The sequence below is a fragment of the Corvus kubaryi genome, unplaced genomic scaffold, assembly GCF_017639235.1.
Source record: "Corvus kubaryi isolate FWS band 111438036 unplaced genomic scaffold, C.kubaryi_AGA036_p1.0 37396, whole genome shotgun sequence".
NCBI lineage: Eukaryota > Metazoa > Chordata > Aves > Passeriformes > Corvidae > Corvus > Corvus kubaryi.
The window spans coordinates 21360270-21384289 of NW_024581135.1; the positions used below are offsets into that span (position 1 = coordinate 21360270).

Consider the following 24020-nt stretch of genomic DNA (forward strand, 5'->3'; position numbering starts at 1 on the left):
TACAAATTAAAAATTGCAATTTATCCAAAGATTTGCTTTCAATTGGGTTTAACTATGTCATCATCACAACTAGTCTCACAAAAAACCTGGGGTGACTGGCGACAGCTGAATCACAGACTGGCGTCGCCTAAGTAGTCTGGCTACCATTAGGGTCTGGGAAATGGTATTTACTGTACAATTAGAGCCAGTGAGCTCTACCTGTAATCATCCAAATACAGGTGTGAGGATCTTTTTTTTTGGACAGGAAAACCGACTCATCCATTTTCACATAAACTTCCACGTCTGCACTGTGACAGCAAACCTTAAGAAACCACAGCATCGGTACTTTGAAAAAAGCATCACCTCACAAAAACAGAGCAAATGTGACTATGCTGATTTTAAATACTTCCTTGGGTAGAACCACTTCTTATCTTTAAATTGTCACACCCAAAAAATATTTAGAGAAACAAATTAATTTAAAATTATAAAATTTGGCCAAACATGAAGAGCTTACATTATTATATTGCTTATCAAGTCTATTCTGAAGTCTGTGTTTGGGACTGAGAGGGTTTGCTATTAAAATACATTAAATTTTGTTCTTTAGTACCAACACAAAATGTCTTGGAGTATCAAAAGGACAGTTTTAGTTGCAGTAATTTCCCAGAATTTATTCTAATGATTTATTGGAGTTAACCATCTGACATTAATTATTGTTTTGGCTTCCAGTCTATGAATGTTTATTTTTCAGTTTAAAGCCTTCTCACTCTTTGATATCATATGGAAATGAGAATTTTTAATGGAAAATTGAAACCATGTGCATCTAAGTACTTAATGAAGTACAGGGAGAAACAGAGGGTGTACTTTAGGAGAATTCAGATATTCCGCTTTAGATACTTTTGATTTGTTTGGATGAGTTACATGCATATATCTGCTCACAAACATACATTTATACATCTTCAAAGTATCTCACAAGTACAGTGTTTAAAATTCTGAATTGTAAGAAAAGATTTGATGTTTGGTTGGGTTTATTTTAAACTAAACACACTGCTATAGATTTTCCTTCATCGTATACTAACTACCTAATCTGTTCCCTCCTCCACAGAGCAGTATTTATGCCATCTAGAGCTTCCAGAGACATGCTAAATGCTGTACTTCTCAACAGCGGATTCCCACCATATGTCTACCATCTTAGGACTGGATCTTCATCCAGTTCACTGAATGTCTGATAGATTGATTCTGTAACCATCATGTACTTGAGTCACAACACTGATGTCAGAAATACCTGACTAAAACCTGAGCTGCTCATGGCATTAAAGCCCATCAAAAGAGGCCTGTAAACCACAAGCAACACACAAGCAGCAGCAAGAAAGCCAGGCACCCGGCTGCAAACAGAAGAGTAATGTTAAAATGTGCAATTTTATTTGAAGGACTTCTGTGCAACTCACATAGCTTTAGTCTTCTGGCATTCAATTAATTCCTTAGGAATGAAAAATATGCTGTTCAGACAACCAGCATTATAGAACATGATAAAGCCATATGTTTATTTAAATTAGTAGTTCTAAATCAAATCTATTTTCTTCACAGTTAATGGATTCATGTTAAAACGTAAGGAAGCATACTCTTTTCTGCAGTTTCAGTTAAGGTTTCACCATATGCACTGTACTCAAGCAGCAGTCAATGGGAGCATAACAAGTAACAGAAGAGCAAGATTACTTCATATTGCTATTTTAATTAATATCCTTGGTGATCTAAATGTGCAAGGAATTACTGACCATGGAAAAATATGACACAGAAATATAAATTTAGACATTTAACCTGTACACACTCACCACTTGTTTTTCTTTCTAATGTAGTCTTTTTCAGAGAGATTAACCAAGTAGATCATCGGTTTTGAAGTAAAAAACAGATGTTTGTTTAAAACATCAATCTGGAAGTGAGAATAAAGGGGGAGAATTTTTAAAACAGTTTATATCAACTTGAATTAATTTTATGATCATTTTCCTCTTGGCATGTCTGAGGAAGCTACAGAATTCGAGTGTAATACATAAATCACAGATAAGCATAGATTCAGCTAATAAATTTAACATTTAATACACTACGAATATGAAATAAAAAAAAACAACAATAACAACCAACTCTAAAAAGAACCAGTAACAGGTAGCAAAATTAGAAGTCAACTCATGGAATAATATTTATAGCCTACCTCTTTGTCATTCCAATCATGATAGAAGCGGACAGCTTTCTTTTCATCTATTACCCATGTCTTGATTTTGCACATTACATCCTATGCAAGATCAAAAAAAAAACCAAAGTCAAAAACTCAGCTGGATATCAAGACTATTCTCTTCCATAAACAAGGCATATATACATTAAGATTCAAAACATACATACAAACTAAAAATTAGATAATACCTTTTAGAAACAAATTTTTACTCTCCCAGAAAAACAGAAATTGCTGCTTTAAAAGTCGCTCAAGAGCAATATGGATTATTAAAGGCATCCAAATCCCACAATTAGAAAGTTAAATACACAATACTCAAGTATCATCTCTTGTCACCCCAAACATCAGCAGAGCTCATAAAATACATGTAAAAATCAGTACATTTTAGATTGCTTTTCAAACTCAGTAAGACGCAACATTTCAGCATCCAGCGGGAGAGACCACGTACAATATAAACATGCCATTAAGAAAAGGGAATGGGTGGGACAAAACACAGCAAATATCTTTTTTTTTTTTTTTTAAATTGTGAGCAAAAGAAATGGAGCCTATTATTGATGATCCACCCTCGAGAAATTAATTCAAATGGCCAAAGCCCTTTTTATTCCGCATTAATTTTTCGCCAACACCTTCTCCCTCCCCCCCCAAAATGAAACCTGCCAAAGCCTCCATTACACAATGGCAAGAGCCTTGCACTGGTGACCTCCAACCAGCTGCATTCACTTTCAGAACATCTCTCTCGGCAGGAAATCTAAAGGCCTTTTAGTTAGCAAGCTAGTGTGCATTCAGAAGGAGTAACTGCAGGAAGAGCCCAATGTGCTTTGTTTCTCTGGCCTTTCTTCACAGAAAGATTAATCATCTGTGAAATGGAAACGGCAAACAGCAAGTGACACAAACTGAACCCTTCAAGCCTTTCCTCATCAGTTTTGTGGTCGTGAATCCGAAAGCTGCGTGTGGCACGGTTCTCCTTACAGGCAGGTGTTAATAAAAGGCTCTTGGGTCTGAAAGGTCAAACTCTGCTCTTCTAGAGTAGTACATTTTAGAGTCGCCTATTTTTTGTTGTAGATAATTTATGATCATGCTTTAAATAATGCATTTTTTAAGTTGTAATTGATGCAACTGAGCATTAAGAACTTCAAAATACAAGGAAACATTCCCTGAACTGTTGAGCACACAACATTTTTTGCACCTAATGCTATGCAGTTGAAGTACATTTATAAACAACCACAAATAACATCAGTATTTACTACCGTCTTTTCTAGTCTTGCAGTAGCTTTAGTGGAGAAAAAAAAAAAAAAAAGCTCTTCTAAATCTTCAGATCCTGATTTGAAACCCTCCAGGAACAGGACTCCCCACAGGTTTTAACAAGGAAGGGGCAAGCTAAAACTTTTAATGAAATCTAACATGTTCTGCCTAAGAATAATCACTTTTACTCTCCTATAACTGAATTTCACTCATAAATGTTTAAAAGTGGCTAATATAACACCATTTCCTACAAGGAGAAGATCAAAGTGCTATATTACAAATGCATTATGATTAAAAAAGCACTGTGCAGCTTTGCTATTAACTGTTCTTTAAACCCTAAAAGGCTTCCCATAGATCTCACTTGGCACTGCATATACAACCTTTGACAAGTAATGTAGACCATTTTTATTCATTGCCTAAAATTGTAGGCAATTATGTGCGTCACACTGGCCACCTGCAAATTCTGAATGCCTGCTCCAGTTGTCAGAGCAAAAAACTAATGTCGGAAGGGATTAATCTAGGGGGAGAGAGTCCTCTTTAATGGCTCCAGCAGGTGAAATGGCCCAGCTGGTTACTATGATGAGTGGCCAGAACAGCTTATGTAGAGACATGCAACAAGATTACACATAAAGAAGAAAACAGTGGTACCATCTTATCTTTAACCCTATGTGCTTTTTATTTTTTAATTAATCAGTATAAACAAGATAAGGGAAGCAATTCTACCAGTAAGGACTTTTCACTTAAGATCTTTATCCTCAGCTTCTCTTTAAATAGCATATATAAAAATCAACACAACCATCAAGATTCCTGTTCAGCAGTGAAGGAATTCTGGTTACAGGCTATTTTAGATTTTAAACTAGTTCTGTAGGCACTTACCACGTGGCTTTCAGCATTACAGTTTCTCCCACAATAGCAACGCCTTGTTACATATAAATTGGAGTCAATAAAAATTTGAAAGAAAAAAACCACTATAGCACAAACAGCCAAACTTCTAGGCTTAAGCAGAAATGAAAGGAGAGCTACATAACACAGAACACCCTGAAAATTTCAAGCATCAACACAGCAAATAAAGTTTGGCCTTTCTAAAGCCTATCTAAGCACAGACCTGCCAATCAAAACCTTTCTTTCACATTCATTTGCTACTTACAGTGACACACAGATCTAAATTCATTTTGGCACTTTGCTACTTACAGTGACACACAGATCTACATCCATTTTGGCACTGACCTAATTTTAAAAAGTTCTCATTTACATACCTGACTTGATGCTGTTTGCAACTGTCATTCTAAAGGAGTGATTACAGGGACAATTCCCACAGGTAAGGCTGACCTACAGCTGAATATGCTGGGGGGACCTGACAACCGTATACTTGCCATTTTATTTTGGTTTTATAGGGAAGCTGGCAAAGTATTCGAAAACTTTCTTTAGATAAAAGGATGGAAACCTGTAAGCAAATACAGCATTTTTGTATGAAGCTGATGAAGCAGTGAGACACAAAGAAGTTCTCTGATGGACTATCTGGGCAGCAGTCACAACATGCAGAATGTAAGGTAGACAGTCCAGAAACTTAAAAATGGGTCAGCTGAACTTAGATTCCCCTGCATCAGTGGTGGTGTTCCACTGAAATGAGACTTAATATAACTCCTTAAACAGGAAATTGTTAAACACAAATGACAATATGAAGAAAGGCAAGTGTTTCCACATCTCTTTTTAACTCAGCTGCCCCAATACTCTAAAAAACCACACAAATAGTGCATTTTTAGGTTATTTCTCATCTAGCACCATTTTTAGTTATTTGCTTCTATTTAGGACTGGTGAAAGAGTATAACCCAATCTTTTTATCTTCTCTATCACTGTAACAGTCATTTAAACACATTTAATTACTACTCAAGTAAACTTCGAAATGCTTAATAACAGAATACAGAGCAATGATCCACTTTGTTTCATTAGATCTGGCCTCCCCAACTGCACACTTTGAGGTCAATCTGTCCCCAGCAGAATGATCCACTTCACCTTCTTTGATGAGAGGGGTACTCTTGTTTTTCAGTTAGCAACACTATTACAGGAACCATTCAGAAAGCCACCAAAAATCCCTCCAAATTCCAATTTGCTTACATTTGTCAAGGCATATGAAATATAGCAAACTTCATGAATATCAAATATCACTGTTTTAAAAATCAGTTAATTTCTGACTATATTAATTTAGTACATATGAATACAGTGATTTTAATTTATGTCCTGCTCTCATTTTCCAAATAACCACAAGTAGTCAATCCACAAATGCTAAGCAGGACATTAACAGTAAGTCCAGCAGTATAAAATAGGGAAATACATGTAAATTGCACATAGCAGATTTACCAAGACTTACTCATGAGACACTACTGTGTAGAAAAATGTGCATACATTAACAGACTTTCTGGATGAATGATAGTAATAATGTGTGCCAATGCCAAATTCTTCTTACAGCATGAGGGACTAAACTGAAGCTTGGAAAACTCACTTGCCTACTTGGCATCAGAGAATTGTGATTTTTTTGTTGTAAATTAGCAGGGCATGTAATTAACTTCCGCAAATTTAATAAAGAAATAAGCAGTTGTGAGGATTATCACTTCACACTTCAAAGTGCAAGCGAATTCCCTGTGATCTTGCAGGCAGTGCAGAAGTCTCCACTACTACAGAGTAACTGTGAGTACAGTAGGGTTTTTTTTCCCCCCCACCAAGGGAAGTATGGAGTGTTTTCAGCACCTTATTCAGCCCCTTCAAAACTTCCAAGATCTAAAAACTTACCATCTCCCTGTAAAACTTCAAAAGCAGTTAAATACATTATATTAAAATGTTTCAATTGTCTAAAATTCTACCATTTACACTGCTCTGCTGCTTGGAAAAGCCACAAGGAGTACCTAAAACATTATCTGTAGCTCTTAGTTAGTTCCTCTCATTTCATACTGAAGTCCAACACCATTGCATACCAATAATGAAGGTGGTAGTGTATAAATAACATATTCTGGCTTCCCTAAGGAATCTGGCTCAGTGGCAGAAGGTATTTCTTTAATAAATCACTGCATACACCAAATGGAGTCAACACCACCTAACCAGTAGGTCTCAGAATACAACTGTAAATAAAAACCCCAGTGTGCATGTTTCTGGTGGCACTCCAAACAAACTCTTTGCATTTCACTGTTACCACCCTTCAACAGCCAAAAAAGGCCATATTAATGACACATACATTCCGAGAATACTAAATTACTAAGAATGGGAGCCTATGTAGGGACCAGGACTGCCACACAGCTTTAGTGAAAGCAAACAATGCCTTTCAATACAAAAGCACTGAAGTTCATACAGTGCTGGGCAGGGGACAAAGGGAAGATGGATACAGTATTTACCAGCAGAGGACTTCCCTCTTGCGAGAGGGACTGAGAAGCCAGGAGGCTCACAAGCACATGAACTGTACTGTAACTATAAGACTAATGCAATCTTGGAGTATATAAATAGCCTAATGTCCAACGGGAATAATTCTGCACTTATCTCTGCTGAAATAATGAAAAACTGAGAAAAAACAGAGGTTTTGAGAAAGTGCTTATGCATGAAGACTTGGTGTTCTTAAGTTCTATGCTTTTATTCTTACTGCATTTTATATATATATATATATATATAACAAAAACCTCACATATACGGGGTTTTTCACACTAGCATAGGGAAATCAAACAACTGCTGAAGCTTGACAAATACAGACTAAAGCTGTGTTTTATTTCTAAACAGTAAAGATAATTAATTACTGGCATAGCTTACAGAAGTTAAAAGTAATTTATCTCCAGCCAGAAAATATTTCAATAAAGGTTAATTCTTCCCGTAAGAGATACATTCCATTTTAACCACAGCTGTAAGAACTAAGTTGGGATATACAAGAGATCAAACTGGATAGTTATTATTCCATCTGGCCTTCAAAATTTCTGTCATGATTTTTCAGATACAGATAGAAAACAATGCTATTTGAGGTACTCAGCTAGCTTAATTGTGCTGCACCAAGAGCAATTTACTGAGTACACACTTTTTTCCTTGTTAACATGAGATGTATGGAGTGCACCAAGCCCACAGTCCTTCCACTCACGGCTTTCCTTGGAAATCTTTTCACTTCTATTGAGCATAGCCTCAGCTCTCTGCTTTTCCTGGAGGTTTTCTGGCAATTTACAAAGTTGAGGCTGAAGTGACACTGTAAGAATTTATGCTAAAAGCACTGTTTAAAAACAATGGTATTTTAAAGGACAATTAGGACAAATTTTGCAGTTTAAAGAAAAGGCTAGATGATGTTTTTTCATTGTGGTAAAGTGCTTAAATAAGCTGTAGCTGCTGGGTGCAGGAAAGAGAACAAACCAGGTACTGCATCAACTGGAGTGACAATGAGCTCCTCTGTGGTACAAAACAATGTCTAATCTCTTACAATTCCCTTGCTCACTGACTTTAATAAAAATACAATGGGACAAGCAATGGATTTAGGACAAGTGTATTATCCTTTCTGCTATTTAATACCTTCTCACAGAGCCAGTACAAGCTGTACATGATGTAAGATTTACTTAGAACTAGATGCCAATAATGTTTATGAACCACAACACGCACTGTCACCCAAAACATCCTACAGGCATTCCAGGCAATGTAATTCGTGTCAATAATCCCCAAATTCTCCTGTGTGGGTCATCCTTTTGGGCTCCTACAGCATTATACATAAAACAACTCAGTCACTTGTCGCTTCTCAAAGAAAAAAGCCAGCAAGAATACAGAGAGCAGTCTAAAGCATGCTATCTACAAGTGATTATTTCCAGCAGTTCAGAAATTCAGAACAGGGAAATTGCACTGAAAAGCAAAATGAAACATATTTTGCGGAGTTTCACTCAACTTTTCTTACTGCATTAGCCTATACACAATAATTTCCAAATAAATCCATGTGTGAATGCATTTGTTGTAGATGTGAATTAAGCCAAATGAAAAAGGTGTCTTTTAGAATACAACTATTCGTATACAGTATTATTTTGGCATATGCACAAACAATTTAAAATGGCTTGGATCTAGACATACCCAGAGATACATGATTTACAAAATTAATTACTTTAAGCCACTTGTCAAATCTACACAGGAAAGATCAGCCTTGACAGAAAGTAGTTAAGAACTGACTTTTCTTTGTCTACTGATAATACCAAAAAAATCCAAACATGTGTTTTCACATTATGTACTTTTAAGTCAGGCTTTACTACCAATCAATTCACAAGCATCTGCCATCCTACATTCAAAATGTTCTTCAGAATGAACTTTAATTTCCTCTAAATACCACATTAAGCACAGTAAATGGTCCACTCAAGATTTTAGGCATAATTATATGCATTAAGAATTTAAATATTTTCTTGATTCCCTATGATTTAAGTTAACAATTGTAAAAGCCATCAGCAGAGAGTATGTCAACAGTGTACGTGTACACTGCTCCTTTCTTTCCACCTCATGTGGAACAAACTGGCCTCTCAAACTCTCCTTGCATAAGGAGACCAAAGAAACTGGCAAAAAAAATTTATACAATTCATCACTGTATCTATCTTCAACTCAGAATGAAAGAAAGGTGAACATTCCCAACTGACATCATCAGTTAGAGGAAATAAGAGTTCAGCCATCCGTGACAATGCTGGCAAGCGCTTGCAGCAAGAGGTCAGCGAATTCTGCTTGGCACCATCCCATTCATCAGAATATTGCAGGAAGGAAAGATTTCATCTTGTGTATATAGGTAAGAACAAGAAACGGAATCTACCAGTTCTTTGGTGTATGTGAAGTATCTCCCATACCATATCGGTGATTGTAACAACAAATGATGAACAAAAGAACATCTTTCAAACAGTTAATATATTCTCAGGACAGGACCAAGACATTAAATGTAAGGCAGGAGAATGGAAGGGATTAAAGCTACATCATTAGGAAGATTTTGCTTCATAGTACATATATGCTGACAAATACAATGACCATTGGCAGAGTGTGAGTATTCTAACAGAACAAAGCTTTCTTTGAAGTTGAATATGCACTAGATGGTTCTGGTACCATTACACTAAAAAGGAGTCTCTAACTGCTCTTTTCATAACTACAACTGCTTTTCCTCTTACAAAATGTGCTTGATTTGATAAACTAATCTTATTTTTTAAATGACAGACTTTACAATGGAATTCATGTATCTTGCAGGACTTGGGAAAGCATCCCATTTAACCAAACACTGGAAGTTCAAATGCAGTGAACGCTGATCAGACCTACTGTAGCAGCCACCTTTCAACTGAAAATTGGAAGTTCAAACACTGTGCACATTGATTCTGACTTGAAGATTTTGTCTTCATACCACTAATATAATTTTGTCTTCATCAATAATCTGCATCAACTCAACTACAAACAATACCCTTGTGGTCAGATTTATATATCTCAATACTGTTACCTTAACAATTCTTGCACGCTGGAATTCAAGATTTTGGGCACCAACAAAGGGCTGAAGGAATAGCTATCTGTTGCAGAGCTATCAGTTTCTGAGGACTAGAACTGAATCAGGCTGGAATGGTATTGGAAGAGAATCCTACAATAATGTTCACTTAACTGTATTAGAAGATATTAACTTGAACACTTCCGTCTCCAAGACTGAGAAATCCCATTAATTAAAAAATATTTTTTAAAATTTTATAATTTGAACATTCTGATCAATGAAGTAATACATATTTGAATTCTATTTTTAAACCCCCTGCTATCCAAAATGACAGATTAATAATAAGCTAATAATGAAGTTTAACTCAGTATCTCATGTCTCTGCATATACCAGCACCAGACAGATTTAAAATATAAAACCAAAATTACTCAGATTGCTTTCTGAAATTATATTTGTTCTGTTTTAATACATGCAAATAACAGGAGAATTTTTATTCTATAACTTGTCTTTAGAGGGTTATAGCCAAAATAAAGGTATACCAATCTGAAAGACTAGTACCCCTAGTAATAACAGTCATTTCTGAGAAGGCAGAGGGAATACTTGCAAGACAGACAACACATGTGTAAAGGAAGCTATTCCAAGCTTATGTCAGCATTATATGTTGGTGATCTTGGACCATATTGTGCCATTGATTTTTAAGTAGAACTTGAAAATTATTTTATTGATAGCCCCTTAACAACAGTCAGCTATTTTATTTCTGCTGACAGGGGATTGAGAAATCAATTCTCTGAGAGACAGGACAAACAGTTAACACTATTCAACTGCCAAGCCAGGTCACTGCACTAAGGTGAATTTACCACCTGTAAGCAATGTGGGCTTAGACAGAGGAAAAATGATAATTAACAAGTTATAACACCATGCCAGAAGGCAGGCAGTCAAGTACAAACCTCAGATTTAAGTACTGTCGACTGATACACACAGTCAATTTTCTATTTTTCTCCTCCTAAACCTTTTGGAGATTTCGGACTATCAAGTTACAACTGTGGTAGCTTACTGATAAAGCGAATCCCCTAAAGCAGACAATTCGTATTTATGAAACAAGAGAAATGAGTTCTGTAACTCTCAACCAGTTGAAATTCTTGAGTCACTCTCAAGTGTCTTCACCTTGAATTGTTCCCAAAAGAATGGGGGATAGAAAACAATAAAAAATGAGAGACACTAAAATTTTAACATTGTGCTTAAAAACAAAACCAATACAATCTAAAAATACCAAGTTTTTTCCTTTGTAGCCTCCTAGTTTTCCTGAAAGGAAAAATGACTGGTAACACTCGGTGCACAGACAAGAGCTGTTTGTTCCACATCTCTGCTACAGAAGAAGAATATTGCTAAGAAAAGAATATTAGCCATGGCTGTGTATTATACTGGCAAATAATTTAAAAAGGCAAATCCTGAGAAGTTCTCTCCCAGTCCTGTCCCATCCTCCGTTTTTTTGAAGACAAACTGTTTGGAAAAAAGTATTAATTTCAGGCCATACTGTCTCTTAATGATTTTTTTTGCCCGGCAAAGAGGAAGCCTTGAACATTAGCTGCAAGCTGCATGGAAGTGTTACTAATTGTGCTGGACAGGGAACTCTCTCTGTGACAGACAAGCTAAATGCAGAATGCAATGGATTTGGGAAGTGCAGACTGATCAAACAGCCAAAATACACTCCTAACATTTGACTACCACTTTAGGAAAGAGGCATAATCTTTAACTGCTTTTTTCACCCATCCCACATGGCTTCCCTCCTAGACCTGTAAATCATTTACTGCACAGTCAATCCCACTATGCTATACCAGTATATTATATAGAATGCAAGCACAGGCCTTCTCTGCAACACAAAAGGTGAAAGGGAAAGAGGCAAGGCAAACTGTACAGGAGTGCCTCACAACCCAGTGGATGAACATTTCCAGCCCAGCAGAGCTGCTGCTATAGTCTCACAGCTACACAAACCTATTTGTAGAAGTTGCATAACTGGACCTAAGGATTGATTTACCAGGAGAAGGAAAGAGCTTTCACAAGCCTTCACCATTAAAAAAGTCCATTTATGAAGTCTAGTGTATACCTTAGAATTCAAGCATATAAGTCCCAGGGGAAGACAAGCAAGAAGGTCCAAGGTCAGCAAGACTCACAGGCATTATGCCCCACAACACTTCCTTGAAGAGATTCCCTAGTGACTATAGCTCCTGTGTGCCGACTTTGTCTCAAGGGAAGCATTAATTTGTGCCTCCCCCCTCTGTTCAGCCACCCCTTCCCATGAAACAAAGGAATTTCATGCCTTTGAAACCTCTATTGTTGTTGACAAACTCAGTTGAGACTGGTCATGTGTAACAGCTATTATTGGGAACAGACCTGGCAGAGCAACATGACTCCAAAAACCTGATGTTTTCTGTGCATGTGTTTGTAAAAACAGTATTAAAAAAAAACCAACAAATGACAGGAAGTTACAAATACAAGGTGACAAAGTCATTTTGACCAGTGAACTACAGATGATGTAGTAGTAAGGAGACTGAAGGAAGAGGCAAAGAAATGGATGAGAAACTGAAGCTGGGTAAAGATAAGACTAATAATAAAGAGTTGAAATTTTTCTTTAATTAATCTAAATCGCATTTCTAGAGTTCAGGTTTTTACTTACTGTCTCCCTTAATATGAGAATAATCTGACATTTTCTGTTTTCAAACACATACCAACTTCCTGTAGTTAAAAAATGAATAAGAGTAACTCTTGCTATACAATCATAACTGTACCTACCACCCATTAAGTTACACGATCACTATTACAAATTCAATCTAAAACACGCTGCAGTTATGATTCTTTGTAATCACAAAAGTGCCAACTTCTTCCTTAGCACAGGAAGAACACAGATTGTGATATAAAATCCTCAAAGCATCCAGAGAGGTACACTCAAAAAACTAGACAGGAACGTTCCATCACAAGGAGCTGAGCAAAGCTGTTTCCAAAGACAGCCACACAACAAAGTGAGTGAGAAGAGCTCGAGGCTGGGGCAGAACAGCATCACAGCATTCCTCATTTTCATCATGTCATACCAATGTAAAATTTAGCCTTAGGATGAACTTTGAATTCCCTACGGGCAGGATTTTTGCTTGCCCCTTTCTTTAAGATGAATTAAAAGGTGAAATACTGTGTGGATGCTATTTGAAACTGTAGGCATAAACTGCACTGTTCCTCTAAGCACGTGAAACCTTTTGTATAAGATAAAAATCACTGCCCACGTGTACCCAGGGCTGGGTTCACACGACAGATAAGACCTTAAATGAAGCATGCCTGGTTCTCTCTCTCTGGGCTTACATGAAAGCCTTTAAATCATCCAACAATAGCTATTTTTTCTGGCCTAGACCAATCAAGGAATAAAATACTTTTCACGCCAGATGAGGACTAGTTCTTCACCAACAGAAGCTACCAAAGAAGTGCTTTTTAACACTGCATCATGGAGCTGAACATTTTGGAGGGGGATGTTCACTTTCAGTTCCTATTTGTTTCCAAACACTAGGTAGGGCCAACAAATTTCACTGCACTTCAGTACTGATAAATTAACCAACCAGCACCAATATAACAATGTTTTTCTTACTACCTGCTATTGAAAAATCCATCTGAGAAAACAGTATTTTTTAATACTTACTTGCTAGACACAAATAAGCTACTTCCACACTGATACACTGCTGTAATAATTAGAGAATGCATTTTATGTACCACCTGAAATATTTATAGAATATTAATGACAAAGAAAAATGGATAACTAGACTACTGGCAAAGTGCAGGGGACTCAAAAGACAAGTGGCAGTAAAATAAAAATTAGCAAAAAACATAGACTGAAGTTGATAATTATTATACATCACTAATTTACAAAGAAACACCACTGCTACCCTGTGATAACTGAGCTCATTTAAGTAGCTTTCCACAACAACATCCTAAAATTAATTTCAACTAGCAGTCTTTATTTAACATGCGCTAAAAGACACGAAGTGCAATCACACCTAAAAAATACCTTCACTTGCTGGCTACAGGAATACTAGTATCAACATCTCAGTAGAACTTAACAGCAGGAATAAGTCAGAAGTGACTGCTGAACTTTGAATTACAACTAGACATTGATGTAAGTTTGACAAAGGATTGGCAATTCTCATACAAAGCTGTGTCAGAAAGAAAATAACAAATTTCAACACTTACAATTAGCTACATCTATGAAATCTTACACTGACAGTACAGCAAGTCATTCTAGTATTTTTTCAACTCCTAATAACAATTACTTTAAAATACATATAAAAATAGTAGTAGTGTTTTGTATTACGAGTGGGATCAGTAAGAAAACCCAACAATACAAGTATTTCAATTCAATGCCGAGAGTACTTATAGGTCATGTACTTACATATTCAGGTTTTAATTTCTTGTCTCCTCCTCTTACAGCTACTTTTTCAAGCTTATCTATGCTCTGCATGATCAGCTCCTCATCCTTAAGTCTAAGTTCTTCATGTATTATTTCAATGTCACGAACAGGATCTACACTTCCTTCAACATGAGTGATATCATCATCTTCAAATGCTCCTAAAACAAAAGAACACTTAAATTACCTATTAAGATAAAAAGACAAGAAATAAATACTTAGAACATACTAATGAGTCAAAAAAGTTTGAAATTGAAAAGTCACATGGTCATACCACCCATGCAAAAGTGTCATGTGCAATGTTTTATATCACACTTGTTTAGTATATTAATTTACATACCAACTCCAGAATCCAAAGCTCGCTCTCTGTAGATACAAAGCATAGCACTGTGCCATTTCAGGACAGGACTTAAAGCATTTAAGAGTTTCTCCCACAAAGGAATAGGCTAGAGCAGTTTCCTGAAAATAGCTGGTGTGTTTAACAATATCTAACCTAGAAATAGCAAACATTGTAGCTAAACTGAACATCACAGAACATTTTAATACACACAGTAATGATTACAAGAATCATGGAAAGAAAACCTTACAAATCACCTTGGCAGACCTCATCGGCTGACCAATTTTACGCATTAAGAAATGAAGAAGTTCTAGACAAAGAATTCTGAAGTTCTGAACAACTCTTAGTGTTTCCAAGGGAAACAGGGCTTAGAAAAAAAGGCCTGAAATCATCTGGCAGACCTCGTCCCTGTTTCAATCTACTTTATCACTGTGGTTCTGATGGTGATTAGATAATGAACCACTCAGACACACAATTTACACAGCAGCTAATTTCATCGGCCTGATTTGAGGGTATGGTTTTTAGGGGGCCATCAAAGAAGCAGATGAAGGTGCATTTGTCATATATGAGTGACAACCATTCACAGTATCTGAACAAAATGGTGCTGGCCCTTATTAGAAACACATGCTATTATCACATATTTAAAGTGCAGTTGAAGCCATAATTTCAAATTGCCAACTGGCAACATAAGGTTAAAACAACCAGATATTACTGACGCATGTGTGCTGACTTCATGCCCTTCTGATGACAATCTGGCAACATAATTCAACTAGGATTGAAATTATCAGATAAGCAGCATTGCTTAAAAAAAAAATCCTGCTTCCCCCCCCCCCCCCAAAATCAATACATGTTTTAAAAATAAAAATATTAACAGTTAAAAAGAGTTTATTACTTCTTCCTGGATCAATTTTCAGAGTATTCGCATGCCTAGCCTGTAATACTAAAGATATGTATGAGAAATCAACCACGAAAATAATGTTATTTGAACATTACCAAAATTTAAATCAACTGATTTCTTACACAGGAAAAAAATCCAAGACATTTCTTGAACTGAAAAAGATAGGAAACAGGGTGAACAACAAACAATTCCTTAACTGATATACAGAAAGTTGTGGGAGTTCTTTGTCATCATGCAGATCTTAAACTTCATCTTTTCCTTTAACTAACTGAAACCCCTGGTTTTAGCAACAAAGCTCTTATGCTCTTATTTGTTTTATCAACAAAGCTCTTATCAATGCACATGGAACACAGATTTAAAATGCTGTTCATAGTTAAATATCAAAAACATTTTTACATAAACTTATGAATAGGCTTTCAAACAGTGGTTACCAGAAGTTCCCTCCTCTCTCATTAACTTTTTCTCTCCAAAGATGATCAGTGAGCTCCCTTGGTACAAGCAAAGCAATAGATCCAACTCTGATGCTGGCCATGATGGGAGAACAGGCTGCTAGAGCAGGGTGTGGAAAGTCAAATGGAAAACACTCCACACTAATCTATACCAATGCCAGGCAGTCAAGGAAGATACCACAGCCCTTGTCTTCTTTAAATCCTTACCTGCACACCTGACTGAATGAGATACAGGCTGTTCAGATGAGCAAATACTAGAAAACAGTTTAACAGCTCTGTTCTAATTTACAAGGAAAATGTTGAATAAAAAGGGTAGAAGTAGGAAGATGTCACCACACAGATCAACAAAAAGTCTACTTGCCTCAGCCTTCTCAACATATTATGTAGATACATAATATTTATGCAGCTAAAAGTTTATCTTCCTTCATTGTATCAAGAAAAAAAACCTCCATTACCATGTAAATAATATATTCTCACAGCCTTCTGCATTTGGTGGCCATGGGTTTAAAAAACAACAAAAATCCCCACACTGTTAAGTCAGGAGAAAAGCTGCATGACTATGAAGATCTTGCATTTAGAACACAAAAATAAAAAGTAAAGTAAATAGCCGGTTTTGGTCTTAAGAAAGAATGAGGCTTTTCTGAAAAAGCAAGTGTAAGGTGAATTACTAACAACACAAAACAGCTTATATATTAGTTATACTTTTCTATTTTCTTCAACAATAGCAAAATACTTCTCCAGCAATTATCTTCATTTCTTCACATCTTCCCACTCCTTTTCACAAAATTGTTCTTTTTCCATCCAAACCCAATTAATTATGTTATTTCCACCCTTATAAAGTTGACTCTATACACTTCACCTTTGCTCTCTTCTCAGTTCACTAAAGGCTTTAACCCATGGACTCTTCAATGTTCTGCCAGAGTTTTCTTCAGGTCTCCTCCTTCCATCACGCCTGGGTCAGCAGCCATCCTGCAGCTCATTCAGGCAACACAATGACAAGAGACCTGTGTCTCTCAACAGGCGGTAGCTTGCTTGGGTAAAAAGCCCCTCTTACTGAGCTGATGATTTCCCACTAGAGGCAACAATTCTAACCTTCTCCTCACTGTGTTGCTTGATTCTTCTCATGGAATGAATGAACACTAGTTATCTATTCCATTAAAGCCATGGATTTTGAGTTTAAATTTCCAATTCTACATTTAGAGGAACTCCCATTTAGACAGACACAGTTCATAAATAAAGTGGTAGCTTTATACACAAAAGACCAAACTGGCAATAATGTCCACCTTGGTACAAATGAGAGATTCTTCAAGGCAACAGGCACTGAGCTTTATTTGTGAATCTTGTTCAGAGCTTGTCAATGTCAACTTCAGTCATCAACCTAAACCAGACCATCCTCTGACCAACAGCCTAGCTAGAGACATGGCAGGAGGATACTTAAGAAGAAGGGAAGGAAAAGGCAGAGTGAAACTACTATGATGAAAGAGCCTTAGTTACAACTTTGTCTCGATATCCATGTGGGATGTATCTTGAACAATTTATTATGTCAGCCTCCAGCCTGCTTTGTAGTGATGGTCTGGTACATAGTACACTGAGCACAGTAGGGAATTCAATTCTGGTCTGCAGAGCTGCATGCAGACATAGCAAGTCAGAACTGGTGGTAACCTTAGGAATTAGGCTTTGGGCAAGAGATGAGATCTCTTGGAAAAAGTACAGCTGTGAGAAATTAGCAGTTAAACTACTAGAAAAATGTTTTACCCAGTACCTGATTTTAAAAACTGCCTATATCAAAATGCAAAGTAGTAGGAAAAAATGGAGTTATAAAACCGAGTTTATAAATAAGACATACAAGAAAGTGTGCATATTGTTTACAACTTTCAATGATGAAAATAAGAACTATGACCTTATTCTACAAATCTTACAAATATCTACAAATAGATCGCTAACAGTATATTGCTATTTATTACTTTGTCTTTCTGCCTTTGTGTGAAATCCCCCTGTCAAGCAAGGCCTTTATCGCTCTTGTTAGGGAAGATGATATGATAGGTCCACCTTCCCTGCAGCATACACAGCAGCAAAACAGAAAACCCAAAGGGTTTATTTTAAAGTACAAGAAATGGGGTACTAAAAATCCCATCACTGTCCAATTAAAGACAGTGCAATAGCTGTACATTGAACAAGATGCACAAGGTGGACACAGGCTATGAATGCTCAGTAGCACTAGCCTAAGTAGTTGATACCGTGCACTATGTAGTATAGTTCCATCAGGCAGCAATGGAACTAAAAGCTGTTGAATTGGAAGAAGCAGGGAAAATGGGATGTGGGTCTTGAGATACAAGACGATAGCAAACAAATGAGAACTTTGTTTTTCTAAAGGAACAGGTAAAACTGTCTTGGGTATCAGGAAAAAAAAACCCAATACCAGTTTATGGACACTGAAGAAGAAAAATGAGAAACAAACGTTGACAAAGAAATCCTCAGATTGGCTTGCCTGATACTGCTCTCTCATTACAACAGAATCCATGAGAAAAATAAGGGGGAGAAGGAGAAACAGACATTTGGTAGTCTTGTTTTGATCTCAAGCTGATTATAGCTTGAGAGAGAGCTTGGTAGAAAAATGAGAGAGCAAAGGTTCCCCAAAATTATACTAACAGGGCATCCAGGTGAGGAAGCAAGCAAAGGACTAGAATGGGATAGTTGTAAAATAACAGAGACAGCAAACACTGTCATATGTCAGAGGTAAAGCCCATTCTGGCGATGAGGAGTGTTTAAATTTGATGAACCTCAAACACACCATGTCTGTCTTCTTATTGACATAATGAGGCCTCAACTTCTGTGAACAGGAGGGACGTTTACAAGGTTAGCAGCTTGTTCACACAACATCCTCTGTAGCACACTCACACCGGCCAGGCTACTGGAAGCTGAGCTCTGTGCTCTAGCATGCAAAGTCTTCATTAAGAAATCAATTTTTTCAAAGTTGTGCTAAAAAATTTGTCTTTAAAAAAACCTGTTGCGATATTTTGGAATTTCAACAAACAACAACCTGATCTAACTACTTTATTTATTTTAAAGTAATACTAATTAAAAAGTATATTTACAATTAACATCTCCAAAACTAGCCACACCACTGTGTTCTCAAGACAGTATGACCTATGGACAATGACCTTCCCCAATGAATATAATGAAAATCCATTGTACCTCCCATGTCTTCATCAATGCATTTGCTTTTAAAACATAAGGACTCAGCATTCCTTGAACATTACCCCAAACCACACCACCTTCCTTTTGACTGCTTTCTTGAGTTACACTGCCTGTGCTCCAAAACTGCCCTCTTTCTACTACAGCAAACTGTGGCATACTACTGTAAGAGGAAAAAGGAATTAATCTGCCCTGTGGACAAATAATACATACATAAAATAGAATTATCCAAGAATCTCCCCAAGGAAGCATCTGTTTGTCAACAGCTAAGCTAATCCTACAGCAGTACAGGAAGGTCAACTGAGAAACCCAAATCAGTAATTTCATTATTTAAAAAATTATTATAACTTCTCTGGTGGTCTCACTCATGTATCCTACCAGAGGTAAACTATAATTTTATCAGAAGTATGTCAAAAGGAAGTTGAACAGAACCCATATTTTTTAAGTATCCTATAAATATAAGCCTTTTTTCAAATAATCTCCCATAACATACTGATAGATTTGCACTCTATCTTTAAAAAACCTTGTCACTTCCTTTAGTGCAAAAGAACAAATATTACAGAGTTAGAAACATCAGGCTCACTGCAAGTAAACATCTGCTGTGCTAAATTCCCATAATGTTTTAGCAGTATCCAGATACTGCTATTAAAACAAGGTAAGTATTTAGATAGGAAAATGGTAAAGCACAATACAGGAGGAGCAGGATTCACTTTTGCCATCTAACAGCCCCAAAATAATGATTTAAACTGAAATTATTAGAAATGAGGAGCTTAGAAATTATCACTGCCACACCCAGCTCCCTCTTCTGTTGCCATTAGGTTCGAACTTGAAATATTTTTCCATTTTGGTGAAGGGTTTATCTTCAGCTGGGCACTTTATCTGGGATGTCTGGGTCCGAGTGTGGTAGGGCAAAAATAATTTTTAAAGTGGCATTAAAGATATAATGCAACAATAGCTGGTTCTGCACATTTCTTTCAAGTGACACTGGATTTAAACAAAATGCAGAAAACAGAACAAATGGATGGAGAAGATGTACAACTTGACTCTGTTTTTTTTCCCACAAAAGTGCAGGAACTGTCAATTTTGTAAAGTCTTGATGGCAGCCAGGACACACAGTCTAGATCTGTTCTTGACAAGCAAAAATAAGAGCACATAAATATGTATACAGGACAGCCGTAACAAATGTCACTTTTAAACGGTATCATCTAATGGCATGCACATTTCTTCCCGTTTCTTTCAAAAATCAGCTTCAAAATTCCTTTGACAAAATTTACCTCTCAGCCTCCAGAAATTTTTGCATTGCTTATGTTATACCTGTCAACATCTGATGACTGTATGTTATGTATTCATCTGAACAGAACCACTACACTTAGTTACAGGCTATCATCAACCAATTCATTCTCTTGCTAAAATCAAGTCATCCAATTACTCCTTGACTAATCAAGGCTGTTTTGGCTTTTTCTTTTTTCAAAAGGTACTCAACAGCATAAACAGTTCACTTACAAGAAATGGAAAGGGGCTAATCAGCAGAATTATTGTTTTGCTGCCACAATTTGCAGTATTTAAATGTAGTTGCTGATTGGACTGAAAGTTTTATGATATAGCATATAAAACTAGTTCCACATAAAAACGAAGAAGCTGCCTATAGCCTGAATCTTATTGTTTCTAGCTGCTCCAAGCTGCCACTGAGATGGTAAAATCCAAATCAAAATGCTACTTTTAAACTTATCTTATTCTGCTCCTAATTGCAATTATGGAAATTAATTAATATCTTAATTAATTTATATTTGATGTACCAGTTGCTTTACTTCTCTAATTATCCTTACCCTTAAAGTAAAATGTAACCAAATATTTGGCTAATACCTGCTATTATTAAGTCTTGCTATTACCAAGACATAATAGCATTCTGGCATCTTGCATTCGTTTACAAAAGGTAAGCAATCTATTGGTACATGTTATGCTGTAATTAAGAGGGATATTTACAATTTGATCAGAATTTGAACTGCAGCACAAGCTGAAACTCTCATTGATATTTAGGGTAATGACCAGCATTTTTGTCAATAAACTACAAGGGAATGTTTAATAACACCATCACAAACCAGACCGAGAGAATAATTGGTACTTGCACTTCCTCTCCCACATACGTTCAATGACTGTTATCAAAAAGAGCTGCTCGACACAGACGAGCACATCACGGTACACACAGACACCCTGTTATAAGCCCTGAAATAAATGAGCAATAATATCTACCTGGCCACTTACTGGTGGGAATGGGGGAGAGAACAAAATGAACTAAAATACAGTAACTTGGGTGGGGAGTTAGAAAGAGGGTATTTCTTTGAGCTATGAAAAAACAAGACTAGAAGTGTCAAAAGAAAGCTAAATTGTAAATAATATCTATACTTAGACTAGCTTGACATGCTGTCATCAGTATTCCAAAGATTTAAACAGTAAAAGATACTGCTATTTCTGACTGAGGTACAGGTATATTTAACATTACAGAATGTACTAAACTTTGATGATAGTACATTTTACTATGCATAGTTATGATTAGAAGGACAAAATAATATCAGAATCAACATTTTACAGCGTCTTAAACAAAGTACCAACAAAAACCCAACAAATAAAGTAGGTTTAGCATGTTTTCCCCTTGGTAAGCTAATTTCAAGTTAAATTAATCACCTGTAACACAAACCTAATATTCTTTAAGCAAAGTAATTTTCAGTTGAAGAAGGTGCACCTGCCTACATCTTCAACATAAGCAAAATCAAGTACAAAAAACATTAAATAAAACACTGTAGTAAACCTTGACTTCTGAAGAAAGAATTTTTTCAGACATCTTTTGTGGCTTTGTTTTGTGCTACAGCCCCTTAAGTTTTGTCTTCATAAAGCCCTAACTAGTTGTAATCACTCGCAGTCTAATTGTGGACATTTATCTGCTTTTCTTATGCATAGAACATAGCTATTAAAGCTGAATGGTGATGGTGTGAAGTATAGGTTAAATTGGGTGAAATTAAAGCAAATTACTCTGGGATGTGGAACTCTGAAAATAGAAACTCCCAGTGATTTGCAACCCTCTTGATGATCAGCTTCACAGAACCCTAAATGACAAGAAAACTTACATATTTTAAAGTTAACTAGATTTTTTAAAAATAATATGTATAAATTTATTTTAAATGCAAGCAGTCACTGTGGCAATAATTATTTTGTTTTATCTGCATCATAAAAATATAAGAAAAGGTTTTAATTTCCATTTAAAACACTTGTTTTTATTCTCAAGTTTAGCTGATTTTTAGCAACAAAAAACCAGCTCAGAATATTAGGTGCAGCATTAATGACTTTGAACACAACGTTACAGTTTATGTGTACCACATGGCTATACAGACACAGGATGGTAAAAGCAGCTGCTTTGGGCTTTCTTGAGTAGTGCAGTATTAGAACTTAATTCATTACCTATCTATATAAAAGATAAGCAGCTACATTTACCCTGCTGAGCTCTAAAACCCCACCAGTCAGGAGAGAGCAAATCAAGCACCGCTCCCCAAAAGTCTGAAATAGCAGCTGAACAGCAGCTCTTTCAACATCAAATCTATTGGGAGTATTTGACAAAAAAGGGCACGTCTATTTCTGCACCAGCAGACACACAATGAGAGCATGGAGCAGCAATACAGGATTCTAAATGACTGTAGTATCAACTTCTTAAGCATACAAAGAATTTACATTTGCATAAAGGTACTCGTCAAGCAAGTACTGCACAAGGTCAGAGATGAGAATTATAATCTCTCCGGGAAACACTGAGGCAAAGCAATTCACTTCAGGACATGAGAGTCGGCAGAAGAAACCACAATCCAGTTCCTGATGGAAGCAGTTTTATCAGAGAAAAGTTGTTACCAAGACAGTAATTCCAATGAGCTTATCTGTAAAATCCTGCTCCAGAGCTCTTACTCTTGAGTGTGCCTGACAAATATTAGCAATTTGTTTCTGATGTAAAATGTGTTTACTTGCCACTGCTTTCATCCTGGCACCACTGGGCTGTAGCCAACACTCCACAGACAGAACCTTCTACCTGCTGAGATTTGCTACCAAGTTGGTCATGCTGGGTAAAGGACATTACTTGACAGCTGAAGCAATAAATCTTTGAGACTTTTGTCCCTCCATTTGCCAAAGGCTTGCTCTGACCGCCCTCAATTATGTATTTTAAATACTATCACTGCACTGCCCACCAAATAGTTGGGACACAACTGGGACATACTCTTTAATTTCCTTTCCTGCAATACATGTTACCCAAGTAATTCACACAGATTCGCTATCAGAAGACACCTTGGGAAGGGCAGCACTCGATGTAAAACTTTTTGAGATGGCTGGCATGCCACATAAATTCTTTAAAATTCCCTAAGAAAAATAGCTCTCTGTTCAGATTTTTACAAACTACAACTGTGTTAATTGGAAGAAGGGGTAAATTAGGAACTTAGCCTGGTCAAAAGCCTCAAAGGCTGAAGAATGCAAATGCTTGCTTCAGAGACAAGTGCTCTTGTCACCCTGAGCTCAGTCACATTCTATTTTATGTTACTTTCTGTTCTAATGACTGAAAACCTTCCTTTGTGAATTTAAGTCATGAAAAGAGAAGCAAACAGGAGCAAGGGGGATTCTCCACCCTCCCCAGCGAGTGTTCCGCAGCAGCACTGCCTGCATAAAAGATATGGCACGCAGGAAGGTCTGGTCACAAAAACACCAGTGGTAACTTCTAACATGCCTCTGTGTACCATATATCCAATTTTCCTACTTAAAAGTAGACTGAAACTCATGTCTTTGCAATCTGATG

The 24020-nt window shown here is 36.6% G+C and overlaps 1 protein-coding gene across 2 annotated transcripts in view; it reads right to left on the minus strand.

The window, feature by feature from the left end:
* Positions 1 to 24020, minus strand: part of OLA1 (Obg like ATPase 1) — a 98399-nt gene that overhangs the window by 36996 nt on the left and 37383 nt on the right. For both annotated transcript variants that reach the window (XM_042041413.1, XM_042041414.1), the window contains 3 exons: positions 14305 to 14480; positions 2183 to 2263; positions 1809 to 1906 (listed from right to left, as the gene is read on the minus strand). In XM_042041413.1, the coding sequence (XP_041897347.1) occupies positions 1809 to 1906; positions 2183 to 2263; positions 14305 to 14480 (355 nt within the window). The remainder of the gene's footprint in view (positions 1 to 1808; positions 1907 to 2182; positions 2264 to 14304; positions 14481 to 24020) is intronic.